General features: G+C 34.5%; 1 protein-coding gene across 3 annotated transcripts in view; it reads left to right on the forward strand.

The window, feature by feature from the left end:
• The window catches only part of LOC150102123 (tRNA (32-2'-O)-methyltransferase regulator THADA-like), a 694369-nt gene that overhangs the window by 276827 nt on the left and 401699 nt on the right, over nt 1-15843 (forward strand). For all 3 annotated transcript variants that reach the window (XM_090398691.1, XM_090398692.1, XM_090398693.1), the window contains one exon: nt 1869-1941. In XM_090398691.1, coding sequence (XP_090254817.1) covers nt 1869-1941 — 73 coding nt within the window. The remainder of the gene's footprint in view (nt 1-1868; nt 1942-15843) is intronic.

Consider the following 15843-nt stretch of genomic DNA (forward strand, 5'->3'; position numbering starts at 1 on the left):
ATTGTGTCAGATGCTTTCTCTAAAGCATTAAAAAATTCCTCCACTTCTACCTTAGTAGAACCTTCTGTAGAACCATAGGCACAAATAAGTCTCATTGTCGAGTTTCCCATTCTCATATTTGCCCACGTTACTCTACTTGAGGCTGTCTGCCATTCAAGAAGATTAGCATCGTATTTTGTGTTGAATACTATGGCGACTTTTTCTTTTCCTTGATTTTCATTTCCTGAATATAACATTTCGTATTTATTGCTCAGAAAGTTCTCACCAGTTTTTGTCTTTTTTGTTTCAGTCACCCCTATTATGTCGATCTGGTACTTATCTAATTCTTCAGCTAGCTCCATTTCTTTGCCATTCAGGCTTCTTATGTTGATAGTACCGATCTTTAACTCTGGTGATGTTGAGTTGGGGTGTGCTTTCAGATTTGTTCCAGTAGCTGACTTTTCACTGTTTGCCCTGGTTCCCTAGCGAAAACAATGTGGGCCTTGTTTAACTGGGTGACGCCCCCAGCCAGCATGAAATTTTGTCATGTTGTACCATCATTTTCTATATTGGTTTAAGCCAATAAGAATACAGTTTGGTCTGCTAATTCCCAGCTTGCCAACCCATCCTCGTTCGTTCAGTATCCAGGTAGATACCTAACAGGGTGCACCACGAGAAGGTAAGGAATGGACATTAGATCAGAAGCTCTGGTCGGTTCTCCGCTTCCTTTAAAGGCTATTTGGAGGTCTCCTCTCAGTTATACACCTTTGACCCTTAAGCACACTCTATCTACTAGCTCCAAATCCCTGCTTCATCAATTTCATGGAGAACAGTTCCTCGATGTGTCCCAAAATGCATAACTTTACACTTTTGGATATGCATAATACTGTACATTATAGGAGAGCAAACACCCAAACCAGTTCTGACCTTTATATGATGATGAATAGCCTGTTTTTCTGCTCACTACAGGGTGAAGACCATTCCCATTACAGGAGGGTTGGGTGTATTACTCCCATGGTTACCCAGTCCATATTGGGAGAGTATATCTGTATTTGGATGAATGAATGTATGAAGGGGAAGACAATCACAGACATCCATACCTACATAGGCTTCGAACCCGCAGCCTCTTGGCTGGAGAGTGGATACACTAACCGCTCAGCCAACCAGGCTAGACCTTTATTTGAGAATTCCCAAAACTCATGAATGGCCTAAAAAAAGTCACTCTCTCACATAGTTTAAAACATTTTAAAAAAATCTCATTAGTCTCTTATGTTCTCCCAAAACACTGAGCTGAACCTCAGCTCTTCATAACCACAGGCAAGTCTGCCACCATGCCAACCTTCATCTGTACTCAGTAGCAGGCAAAAACTCATAGCACACAAAGTCCAAATGATCTTCCAGAGAATGGGTCATTGTCCCCAGAGTAGCTCCCAGACAAACATATAAATGTCATCAGTGGGAGCCAGCCTCAGAAGAGAGATGAAGGTTGAATTAGTGCAGAATACATATATTTCCCATATACAAGAAGTAAAATGGTGTATTAAATTCTATTCTTGAGTAATTCCGTATCCAAGTATATGGAAACAAAGTCTGCATGTGAAGTATCTTCACAAATGGGATACTTATCTATAAAGGCTGATTATTATTTCAATAATAATTAGCCCAAAAAAAATTTCAGTAAACTTTTATCTGATTCCTCACCCACCTCAAAAAATTCTCTTGTGCATGGGATCACTATTTAAAAAAAAAACTGATTATGCCTTTATTGTAAGAGAGACATAAGAGGTTTTCAGTTTGGTTATTAGTTATGCATCATTGGAACTTTACAGTGCAATAGTGTATAAAATTATTTAAAATTATTCTCTTGACAAGTGAACTATTTCTTTTAGTATGTGCTTCCAAGAATCATCAGAATATATCCTCAAGGAATTGAGTATATGATTTTTAGACTTCCAAGGAAAAGTAAGTACAGTTCAGTACATTTATCTCCTTATATAATGTTCTATATATATATATATTTATTATTCATAATAATGCTTAATGGTATAGCCAATACCAAAAGGGAAAAATCCCCCCCCCCCCTTTCTTGGTGTTGGTCATACCTTTAAGCATTATTATGAATAATGAACAACATGTGAGCCTTTCTTTATTTAATGTTTCAACAATTTATTTTAATTTATAAGTGCAAGAACTCTTTTGATATTAATTTTTGTTTATTTTTTAAGGTACTGCTTATAATAATTATGAATAGTTATGATTATTACAAGTGACCTGCAGGGAGTAATGAAGGAAAGCCACATAACATAGCACTCACATCATGTTATACTGTAAAATTATTATGTTTTTTATTCATCATCATCAAATTCCTGCCATGTACCCTCAAGGGGTGTACAGGATATGATAGTACTACACTAAAAAAATTACATCATTATTAATTTCCTATCTACAATTTTCCTCCAAATCAGCCTGTTACTTGTCAACACTCCAACATTATCAGATCTTATATTTCTATCGTCTAAAGCACTTTGTACCGTATCAATCCACCTATATCTTGGTCTTCCTCTGGGTCGTTTTGCTGCCAACCTGGCAGGGAACACTTGTTTTGCTAATCTTTCCTCGCCCATTCTGTTTAAGTGACCATACCACCTGAGATTAGCTCAGCTAACGCATTCCTGGATGCTGACAATGTCAAGTTCTTTCCTAATATCCTCATTTTTAATATGACACTGCCATTGATGCCATCTGTTCACGCCTCTAATCTTTCTCAGGACTCTCATATCTGTGGTCTCTAGTCTTCTCTAACTTAATTCATTTTATTTTATCTTAACTTGACCTTACTTTACTTTATTCATTCAATCAAGCTCACTGTGTTTAGGCTATCTCTAATTTAACATAGCCTCTCAAGGTTAATCCTTTTGTGACCTATTTCTGTCCTCCCCCTGCTATTAGACAAACTTTGTGGTATAAGTAAGTCTAATGTGTGCAGTTTCCCACTCTTGCACAAAGTCAAATTAGGAAATTTATTTTTTATTTTCTACTGCACAACCTAATTTGATTGGATATTGTTAGAAAGATGGGATGGGAAAAACAGGAAATAGTCACAAAATATATATACTAATTCTCTAAAATATGTCATAACTATTTGTTATGCATGCAGGTTTACAAAATTTAATTTTTAGAGATATTGCATTGGCTAAGGAAAACTGACCAGGTAATTACAAAAACACAACATTTATATTTTTGCTAAGACAATAATTACAAAGGACATAATTTACTGAGAAGTTCAACCACACAACCATTAAACACACATTAGAATGTAAAATTCATGCATTCAAGCTCACGGTTGATTTTAACACTAAGTTACTTTATAAGGAAGTTTCCTGTAGCATTGCTATACGAAATTTGTGCACTGTGATCACTAGTAACATAAACTCATCCTTTAGAAGTAGCAACTTAAATCTTGTCTAGTTACATACAACTCTTATTAGCACTATTCCCTGTCTTACAATTAAACATACATTCAAACACGTAAATAAACATACTATTCTCTCGCAACCCTTTTGAATTTTAGAAACTGCCTGTTTACAAACTTAAGCAACACACACACAATTCCAATACACACACTAACAAAAAATACAAAAGTTGTTGCTTACTTACATAACCAAGCATGAATTGTCCCAAAATTTTTACAGCAAACTGCCTCAGGACTTGTCCATTCCTTTTCTGGAAAATTTCTTCTTGCTGCCATCAATTTTGCTGGCAGTAGTCTTATAGAACCTGCCTCATCGAGATACAGCTGTGACATTGGAAGTTCTCAGATCGGAAACTATCGACCCTCTGCGGCTTGGAGAGCAGCCAGTTACAGGAAACGGCCAACATCGCAAACACAGCTCGCACTTGTGGGAGAATTGCCGACGATCACGGCCCAATGACAACAGGGAAGGGCATCGACTACAACCGGAGCAAAGGCGAGCTAAAAGCTGCAAGCTTCTTATATACCATACTTATTTCTTTGTTCTCAATGTCTCCTTTTCTGGGATGAGCCTATATCATTATGACGTCAATGCTACCCGTTTCGTCAACAACATTTAGCCTCACGACCTTTGGCAGATATTTGTCATTGCTAATCTGGCTAATCCCTACCAAGCCTTACAATTAAGTCGACCTATATGCACTTTTACAACAATTCTTATAACATTATATTCAGCACATAATATTTTCACATCATCATCATCATCAAATTCCTGCCATGTACCCTCAAGGGGTGTACAAAATATGATAGTACTATATGAAAAATTTACATCATTACTAACTTCCTATCTACAATTTTCCTCCAGATCAGTCTGTTACTTGTCAAGACTCCAATATTATCAGATCTTATATTTCTGTCATCTAAGGCACTTTGTACCCTATCAATCCACCTATATCTTGGTCTTGCTCTGGGTCGTTTTCCTGCAAACTTGGCAGAGAACACTTGCTTTGCTAATCTTTCCTCCCCCATTCTGTTTAAGTGACCATACACCTGAGATTAGCTCTGCTAACGCATTCCTGGATTCTGAAAATGTCAAGTTCTTTCCTAATATCCTCGTTTTTAATATGATATTGCCATTGATGCCATCTGTTCACGCCTCTAATCTTTCTCAGGACTCTCATATCTGCGGTCTCTAGTCTTTGGTCAAGTGTTTTACTTCTGACCCAGCTCTCAGATCCATAAGTTAAAACTGGTTTGAACGCTGTCTTGTATACAGCTAATTTAGTGTTCCGACTAATTTCTCTCTTATTCCATATGAATTTATTCAATTGACTTCCTACTATACCAGATTTATTGATTCTGTTGTCTATTTCCATATTTAATTTACCATCTTCACTAAATATCGTGCCTAAGTAGCTGAAATGTTTTACTTGTTCCATGGGTTCTCCATTCACAATGCAGTTGACATTTTCAACGATTCTGCCTATTTTCATTGTCTTTGTCTTTTTATTGCTGACCTTCATACTATATCTATTACAACAGTTATTCAATTTAGTCAAAGAATCTTGCAGACTCATAATGGATTTATTTAGAAGTATAACATCATCCACATAATGCAAAGAGCTGACATTAACTCTCCAATTTTAATATCATGTTTAATACCACTTTCCTTCATAATGTGTTCCATATAGATAGTGAATAACAGAGGGGATAATGTACATCCTTGTCTCACACTAGATTTAACATTAAACCATCTTCCTGTACTTCCTTCAATTCTAACTGCTGACTTACAACTCAAATAAAGACCAAGTATTGCTTGATATAATGCTCCATTGACACCATATAACAGTAGCGTATTGAATAGCTTCTCTCTTGGCACCTTGTCATATGCCTTTTCCAGATCTACAAAACTCAAATAGAGATCTTTGTTATATTCCCATGATTTCTCCACTATTTGTCGTAAAGTGAAGATCTGATCCTTACAACCTCTATTTGGCCGGAATCCAGCTTGTTCTTCACCAAGCTTGTCTTCTACGATTCTTCTCAACCGTTTCTCAAGTATACTTGCATATATCTTACCAGGAACACTCAGTAGGGAAATACCTCTGTAATTCTCACAATTAGTTTTATTTCCCTTTTTATATATGGGTACTATGAGATGTCTACTCCAATCATCGGGAATTCATCCCTCTGTCCAGGCCTTCTGAACTATGCAGTGCAGCCGCTGCAAGACTTTTATACCTCCATACTTCAGCATTATTAGTCAAATATCATTTACTCCTGCTGCCTTTCCACATTTCAAGCCTTTGATGGCATTTTCTACTTCAAGTATGGATATGTATTCCTGACTGTATGCCTGTGGAGTGTTTTTTACCACTGTGCTATCACTGCTTGTTTCATTTAGCATATTTTCAAAGTAATTACTCCATATTTCAAGGATATCTTTTTTTTTTCTTCTCCTGTTTTCATGTCACCTTTATCATCTCTAACTCCTTTTACACCAGTCTTTTCTCCATTTCTAATCTTCTTCAACAACCTCCAAAATATTTTGCCATCTTCTTGATATTTATTTTCTATGTTCTTGCCAAAGTCTTCCATGACTTTTGTTTAGCTAGTTTTGCACAGTATTTCGCTTTCTTACTTTGTCTCTGTATTCTCTAAGAGCACAAGCTGACTTATTTGCCAGGAACTTTTGATATGCTTTCTTCTTTTCCTTCACTGCCTCTTTAACCTCCTGGGTCCAGCATGGAGTTCTGATTTTTCTATCCTTGCAGACAGTCTCACCACATGCCTCTGGCTGAATCAATCAGGGGTTTCTTCAAGTTTCTGCCACTGAATCTCCAAGGTTTGATTCCTGTTCTCAAACTCTTTCATTTTTTCTTCAATAATCTTTGTGTATTTTAGTCTACAGTTCACATATGAGAGCTGCTCAACTTTTATTTGCTTTAAAACTTTCTTACACGTTCTTCTTTTCAAAATGAAATTCAGTTTTATCCTGCTCAAGACTAAATAATGATCATTTCCAATTTCAAATCCTCTGTACACGCTGGTGTCCTGCACAAGGGAGAAATCATCACTATCAACAATAACATAGTCAATGAGACTTTTCTTATTTCTTGCCTCTTCTCTCCATGTGAATTTGTGCACATTTTTATGTTGGAACTTGGTGTTAGTAATAACCAGTCCATGTCCTGAGCAGAAATCCAACAAATATTTGCCATCATTATTAACTTTGCTTTTTTCTCCAAATTTTCCCAATATATTTTTGTATGCCTGACAATCATTTCCTACTCTGCTGTTTAGATCCCCAACAAGGACCAACTTTTCCTTTTTAATTGTGTCAGATGCTTTCTCTAAAGCATTAAAAAATTCCTCCACTTCTACCTTAGTAGAACCTTCTGCAGGACCATAGGCACAAATAAGTCTCATTGTCGAGTTCCCCATTCTGATATTTGCCCACATCACTCTACTTGAGACTGCCTGCCCTTCAAGAAAATCTTCTTGAAGGGCAGGCAGGTATTTAATGTTGTATACAATGGCTAATCCCTCTTTTCCTTGATTGTCATTTCCTGAATATAGCATTTTGTATTTATTGCTCAGAAAGTCATTTATTGTATTTGTATTTGCAATTTGTATTTATTGCTCCATCTCACCAGTTTTTGTCTTTTTTGTTTCAGTCACCCATATTATGTTTATCTGGTACTTATCTAATTCCTCAGCTAGCTCTATTTCTTTGCCATTAAGGCTTCTTATGTTGATAGTACCGATCTTTAAGTCTGGTGATGTTGAGTTGGAGTGTTATTTCAGATTTGTTCCAGTACCTGTCTTTTCGCTGTTCACCCTGGTTCCCTGGTGAAAACGACGGGGGCCTTGTTTAACCGGGCGATGCTCCAGCTGGCATGAAATTTTGTCATGTTGTACCATCATTTTATAATTTCGTTTAAGCCAATAAGAATTACAATTTAGTCGGCTAAATCCCAAATTGCCAGGCCATCCTCGTTCGTTCATTATCCAGGTAGATACCCAACGGGGTGCACCACGAGAAGGTGAGGATTGGACATTAGGTCAGAAGCCCTGTTCTGTTCTCTGCATTCCTTTAAAGGCGATGTGGAGGTCTCCTCTCAGTTATACTGCTTTGACCCTTATTTGCACATTACATTTTAAATATTTGGAAATACTGAGAAAAATAAAAATTATGGAAAATCATTTGTGAAATTTAAACATATCAAATTATTTTTTTCTTTCTTGCAACAGATTTTACAATACCTTCTCTTGAATTCATTCACACTGGCTGTAACTGCAACTTCGAAAGCCAAGCTACTCCAGTCATGTATCACTCTGCGAGAGAAAAATCTAGCTTTCACCCCTCTGTTCCCTGCATTCATTCTCAACTTACAAAGATGCCCTTTTGTATTCTTTGCATCATCTATAAAATGGAAAAAATTCCATTTTTTCGTATCCTGTCTGACCCTTTCACAATTTTCTAGGTCTATCGTATCATGCCTCTTTCTCCTAGTGTTTGCAATCTACAAATTCTCGATCTCTCCTCATAATCTACAGTCACAGTGTCATCTTTAACCCTCTCCACTCTATTTATATCACCTCAGAAAGCAGAAGAGGTGTGTGAACAATAATCTAGATCAGGTCATATCAATTTAGAACAAAGAAATCGTCATTTCATTCAGCAATCACCCAGGTCTGTCCATGAAAAAATGGGTCATAAATTTAGCTAATCATCCTTTTACCAGTGGTGAATTAAGCATATTCTCAAAGATCTAGATTTTTCTGTAACAACTTGTCATTTGTCTCATTTAGACTTTATAGTAGGTGTAATAAAAATATTTATAAAAAAATTATCTTCATGGCATTACTGAATGCATACAAAAGTTTTAAAATCATTGAATATTTTTTTTGCCTTTTGCCCTGTCAGAAAAATCTCTATCTTTCTCACTTCTAAGGACAAGCTTACCAGGCATCTACAAGATTCCTTGCTCTTGGGGAGTATCATATTTTAGACACAGTGGGATCTGTGTTTATTTGTTTAGAACACAAGTTTTCTATTACATACCATGAACCTGAACAGGCTAGTCTTGCAGAGACACTGAACATATAGTTCATTGGAACAAGACAAGAATCCTTCATAAAAGTCATTTCATCAGAGAATGTTTATGGAGGAGACAGTACTTTTTCTCTTTTCTAACTTTATTTTATCTATGTATATGTTTATCATCATCATCATGCCTATCGAGGATTTAAGCCTAGGCCTGTTTCAGCCTTTGAAGTCTTCATTTAAGAGGACGTTCTGGTTTTCTTTTTCCTAATGGCTTGTTTTGGTAATCTTTCTGTTTTCATTCATTGAACTTGTTCTATCCATTTATGTTTATATTTTTTAATTTTTTTCTATTACTGATTTTTGGTTAATTCTTTCATAATTTCTTCGTTTCTTTTGTGATCAAATAGGGTATATTTTGCAGTTTTTCTCATAAACTTCATTTCTGCTGTTGTTAATCTTTGTTTTTCTTTTTGTTTTATTGTCCATATTTCGCTTCCATACATTAAGACTGGTAGGGCTAATGTATTGTATACTTTTAGCCTGGTTTGGTTTAAATATAGAGTTAATTACACCTGCTATTTTTAAATATTTTGCAATTTTTACATTTATATCTTTTTCATTTTCATATGTGATCATACATCCTAGATAGTTAAATGAATTCACTGTTCTAAGATCTTATTATCTATTACTATTTTAGTTCCTGCCGGATCTTGTCCTTTAAAGGCCATAGGTTTTGATTTTTCTGTTGATATTATCATACCATAATCTTTGGATATATCATTTAGATCTAAAATAGCTTTCTGTAAAATCTTAGGAATTAGTAATTATTATTCTTTTGTTTAAACTTTAAGTTATACTATTTACCCCCTGAAGATGTAAATCCTATGATTTACTAAACTTGTCGGGAACTATTATTTCAGTGTTTTATATAACTGAATAATAAAAAAATGTGGTGTAATTACCGAAATATATCTTTTGAACCAATTAGCCACAGAAGTCTACGCCTGCAATTATTTGGTTGTCTGCAAAGAGGAGAGTGTTTAAGTTTACTGTAGGAGAAAGTTTAATTCCTTGATGTAAATTTTTATTCCATTTTATTATTATTTCATTTAAATAGATATTAAAAAGAGTTGCTGAGAGGTGACATCCCTGTCGGACCCCTTGGTTTATCTCTCTTATATATGATAGCTCGTGATTTAATCTTATTTGTATTTGATTATTTTCATATATACTTGTGATAGCTTTTAGGATATTATTTCTTTTAACTTTGTCAAATGCTTTTTCAAAGTCAATAAATGCAATATGTGTTTCTAAATTGTATTCTCTTCTTTTCTCTATTATTAATTTTAGGCAAAAGGCCAGGTCTATACATGCTCGTCCTTTTCTAAATCCATTCTGTGCTTCTAAAATAAAGTTTTCGGAATATTTCATTAGTTTGCTATTTAAGATTCTGCTATATATTTTGTAACAGGAATTTAGTACACTGATACCACTATAGTTTTTAGGGTCATCTCTATTACCTTTTTTAAAGATAGGAATCACAATTGCTTTTTTCCATTCTATTAGGGGGATACCAGTTGAGTAAATTTTATTTAAAAATAATAAGAGTCTTTCTTTGAATCTTGTTCCTGCGTATTTATATAGTTCTGAACCTAACTTATCTTCTCCAGGTGATTTTCTGTTTCTTGTTTCTTTCAGGCTGATTTCTAATTCTTCTTTAGTTATATATTTATAACTTTAAAAAAAAAAAATTTACAAATTATTGACCTGCAGCACTTTAAGAATTGTCTGTTATCGTTTAATTGCCATTCGGTGTTTTTATACTAACAATGCCTATGATACTTAGGCAAAAATTCTATGTTAATAAAGCTTTTCTAAATGGGGAGTATCTGTTTTTATATTTCTTTTAATTATTGAAACATAGTAGGTGTAAAAAATGGCATTAGAGGAATTACTTTCAGATAACCCTAACCAGCTAAGGTTTGAAGTTGCACAGATATTGCATAAAACTAAACCTCCTCCTTTGAATATTTCTTAACTTTTAATACAAGCTCTCTGATCTTTATGTTAAAATAATAACATTGTGATAACTAAGTCTGGCAAAATAAATGTAACGGCTCTGATGGATATTACTGAGCATAATTGCAAACTTAATATATTATTTTTATTGCTATTTAGCCTATCTGGCAAACTTAATGTTATATTAGGAGATAAATGTCGATTTTGGTATAATCCACAGACATTAAATGGTGATCACTTTCAATTTCAAATTCTCTGTATAGTCAAAGAGACTTGTCTTATTCCATGCCTCTTCTCTTCATGTGAATTTGTGCACATTTTTATGTTGGCACATTGTGGTAGTAATAACCAGTCCATGTCCTGAGCAGAAATCCTTCAGGTATTTGCCATTATTATTAGCTTTGCTCTTTTCTCCAAATTTTCCCACATTATTTTTATTATGTCTGACGATTATTTCCTACTCTGCTATTTAGATCCCCAACAAGGACCAACTTTACTTTTTCATTGTGTCATTTGCTTTCTCTAAAGCAGGGGTTGGCAACCTTTTCAGACTCATGGGCCATATTCAACTTTTATTTTTAATAATCGGGCCCGCAAGCGTTTAATTAAAAGAAAATAGTGAGTGAAAAAAAAAACTTTTTAGGTTATCAATTTAATTATATCAACCTTAAAAAACACAGAAATATGTAAAGTTTGAGATTACGAGATAAAGTACGATATTCTCGTAATGACATCTGATATTATATTCTTTCATAACAGCAACAGTTTTATGACAAATAGGACAAAGAGGATTATCCTCATTTTCAATAAAGAAGTGCTTGCTGTTCCAATCATCCTTAAACCTTCATTTTGTGTTTTCTTGAACCCATTTTTGAAATTATTTTTAATAAATATATATCCTCTGAAAGTAATAGTTGATGCTATTGAATTATATTAAAATAATTATATTAAAATTATATTAAAATACGCGACTGAAAAATGTGTGCCAAAATCTCTGTTTTCGTTGGATGAAGTCGCCTGGTTATCCCTACTCGTGATGACTCACACGGTCGACTCGTGCCAATTTGCATGGTGATATCACGAAATATGGGTATAAAATTATTTTTTATTTATTATTATTTAATAATAAATTAAATGTATTATTTAAATAATTCAGCATATGGGCCATGTGTCACTTTTATGGACCACCACAAATGCACGTTTGGGCGGGCCGGTTGCCAACCCCTGCTCTAAAGCCTCAAAAAATTCCTCCACTTCTACCTTAGTAGAACCTTCTATGTGGCCATAGGCACAAATAAGTTATATTGGCCAGTTCCCCATTCTAATATTTGCCCACATCACTCTACTTGAAATACCTGCCATTCAAGAAGATTAGTCTCTTATTTAGTGTTCAGTACTATTGCTACTCCTTCTTTTCCTTGATTGTCATTGCCTGAATATAACATATTTTATTTATTGCTCAGAAAGATCTCACCAGTTTTTGTCTTTTTTGTTTCATTCATCCCTGTTATATTGATCTGGTACTTATCCAGTTCCTCAGCTAGCTCCATTTCTTTGCCATTCAGGCTTGTTCATACTACTGATCTTGAACTCTGGTGATGTTGAGTTGTGGATTTGTTCCAGTAGCTGACTTTTTGCTGTTTTTCCTAGTTCCCTGGCGAAAACAATGGAGGTGTCGTTTAACCTGGCACCGCCCCCCTCCAGCCGGCATGAAATTTTGTCATGTTGTACCATCATTTCTTATTTTGGTTTAAGCCAATAAGAATACAATTTGGTCAGCTAAACCCCAGATTTCCAGCCCATCCTTGTTCATTCCAGTATCCAGGTAGATACTGGACGTGTACCTGGTAGATATGTGGTGCACCCTATTAGGTATCTAATAGGGTGCACCACGAGAAAGTGAGGATTGGACATTAGGTCAGAAGCCCTGATTGGTTCTCCCCATTCCTTTAAAGGCTATGTGGAGGTCTCCTCTCAATTATATAGCTTTGACCCTTATGCACCCCTGATATATACATTCAAAACTTTAATATACATCCAGGTCAACTAAATCCAAAATTGCCAGCCCATCCTTGTTTGTTCAGTATCCAGGTAGATACTTTCTCGTGGCTCATCCTGTTAGGTGAGTATTGGACATTAGGTCAGAAGCCCTTGTCGGTTCTCCGCATTCCTTTAAAAGCTATATGGAGGTCTCTTAGTAATACAGCTTTGGCCCTGAAGCACCTCATTTTTCTGTATACTAAATTATTTCAGCAGATTGATGGTACTGTGATGAGTACTCCTATATCATCTGCTTTGGATGATTATTTTATGGAGCATTTAGAGGATCAGATTTCTAACACCATTTCTCCTTGACCTCCTATTTGACTTTGTTTTGTCAATGATATCTTTGTAATTTGGTCTCATGGCGAAAAAAAACTACTTCAATTTGTAGATAAAATTAACTCCTTATTTATCTGCATCAAGTCCACTACTGAACATGAATCTAACAACAGTCTTTTGGTTACTTTAATCCCTTGTAACTGCTGGTAATATTGAATTTTCTGTTTACAGGATGCCATCCTTTACAGGCAGATATATCCACTCATCTTAACATCATCACCCTTCACTAAAAATAGGTATTATCAAAAGATTTTTGGACTGAGCTTGCACAATTTATTCTTTAGAGTTTCTTCTATTAGAAGAATTATATAAAATAAAACTTTCTCCCCATTACGTAATGGATACAGCATGATCCTGATGCAGAAAATATTTGATAATTATCATCCCTCTCCCAGATTGCAATCTAATGTTAAAAGGATCTGCATACCCTACCTTAAAGAAAAGATTGCAAGGAACCTTTACAGGATATAATCTGTATATCACCTTCTAACCAGCACTGAAGTTGTCATCTTTCTTGCCACCTATCAAAGATACATTATCACTATCCTTGCCTGGTGTTTATCAAATACCTTTTCTTGCAATCTTTGCTACTTTGGAAAGACTGGCCATTCTGGTACTGTTAGAATCCAAGAACATTATGATATAAGATTTTTGGAATCTGAAGGTTCTGACTCTACTCCTTTTTGCTATCAACACTAGACATAGCATTCACTGGAACCATATCAAGATGCTACATAACAGTAGGTTCAGATTTGATCATCTAATTTTTTGAATTGTCCCTATGCAACTATCCTAATCTTAATCATTCAGACTGTATGCCTATCTCTGAATTTTGGGAAGTGATTAATCATACACCTATACCAGTGATGGCGAACCTTTTTACCCAGGTGTGTCAAACATCTTTTATTTTTAAATATTGACGTTGTTGATGTGCCACTTGCATGTATGCAAGTGGTACATCAACAACGAGGTCACCATCTATGATTATGTAGTTATAAATTTAACCACATAATCATAGATGGTGACTTATACATATCATATTAGGCTATTTATTTAATAGGACATTGATATAAAATCTATGAATTCATATTATACAATTAATTTAATAAAGTTAAATTTCAAACTTACATTACATTTAATGACTTTTCTGTTGCTGAGCACTGATAGAAAGCTGCTTTATAGAAGGGCTATAATGTGTACATTTTAATGCAACACAGGCAACGCTCAAATCATTGCTCAATCTATTTCTCCCTTTTGATTTCATATTATTTAAGGCAGAAAATAGAGTTTCACAAGAATATGTAGAAGAGAAAATTGTTAGAAGAACTTCAGCAAAGATTTTAAGAGCATAAAAATTTTCCGGAAGGCTATTCCACACACTTAGAATTTCACAGTGTGAATTTTTACATGCGGTATCATGCAGATGTTCCTGCTCAAGTTCTTCTAATTCATTTCTAAGAGCAGTAAACTTTCTTTTCCAGATAGGATTACACTGGAAGTCGGCTAGTTGCATTTCTAGATCTTTTAAATCCAACCACTCAAAGCCATCTAATTTAAGATTCATGAATTCTGTTTCATCAGGAATCTTTATGAATTGGATTGTTTGTTCCAACATTCGAAATTGCTCAAATCTAGAAAACAACTGCTCAGTTACTGACTGTAGAACTATGATAGATTGCTTGATATGTTGTTCACGATTTTTTGGGGCTGACTTCGTTAAAAAAAATTTTTAACTCTTGGGAAATACTTAAAAGTGTTACTTTCTAAATCACGTTGAAATATTTTGAGTTTATTCTCAAAGCTTTTGATCGTGCAAAACATAACATCGACAGATTTTCCGAAACCTTGCAATTGTATATTAAGTTCATTCCGGTGAAATGAAAAATCTGTGAGAAAACATCAGCTTACTGAATCAAGCAGAATCATTCAACTGAGAAAATTCATGCTCCAAGCCCTTCGTATTTAAATATAATTTAATTTCATTTAAACATTCAACAAACCGTTCAAGTACTTGGCCACGATTCAACCATTGAATATTATTGTACATTAATAGACCATTGTACACTGATTCAACTTTGCTTAAAAGTGAATTAAATTCTCATTTGTTTAAAGCCCTGGCAGCAATAAAATTAGTTACCTTTGTCACAATTCTCATCACATCATCCAAATCCTATAAACCTGATTTCGCACACAGTGTCTCCTGATGTATAATACAATGGAAACAAACCAGGGAGTGACCAACATATTCTGTAAATTATTTGATAAAACCGACATTACGGCCAACCATATTAGGTGCGGCATCAGTTGTAATCGAAAATATTTTCGATAAATCTATCTGTTTCTTACAGAACACTTTAACAACGCAGTCGTATATGTATTTACCTGTCGTGTTTTGAGGCAAATTTTCAAACTTTATCAATTCCTCGTGCATAGAATCACCATGAACCTACTTTACAATGATAGCCAATCGAGCTGATGATGTAATATCTGTAGTTTCGTCGAGACAAATGGAAAAATTTGTCTCGAAGTGAAATTTGTAACCTACTAAATAGCAGCTATTTAGTAGGTTTTGTTCAGACGTCATCATAAGTTGTTACAATTTGCATTATTTAACAAAATTTACTGAATTTATTGCAGCTATGAAAATGTTTTCGTTATTTATTCAGATAAATTCAATATTTAATGCTGCGAATTATATTTTCTGTTAAAGTGGTTTTAAATATGTTTAGATCTTGTATTACTCAGTCGAGAGACTTGGAATGCATTCATGAACGAATTTCACACAGAAGTCAAATGAAAACTTTAAATTTATATTATATAAAGAACGTATTTATAAGTTTGTATCGTATAATATTGATAATAATTTTATAAGTTTTTATCATATCATATCATATGACTATCAAAGATAATATCCATCAAAGATAATACCATTGCTCTT

The sequence above is a fragment of the Typopeltis vanoorti genome, chromosome 10, assembly GCF_054136105.1.
Source record: "Typopeltis vanoorti isolate ZY-2024b chromosome 10, IOZ_Tvanoo_1.0, whole genome shotgun sequence".
NCBI classification, from domain to species: Eukaryota; Metazoa; Arthropoda; class Arachnida; order Uropygi; family Thelyphonidae; genus Typopeltis; species Typopeltis vanoorti.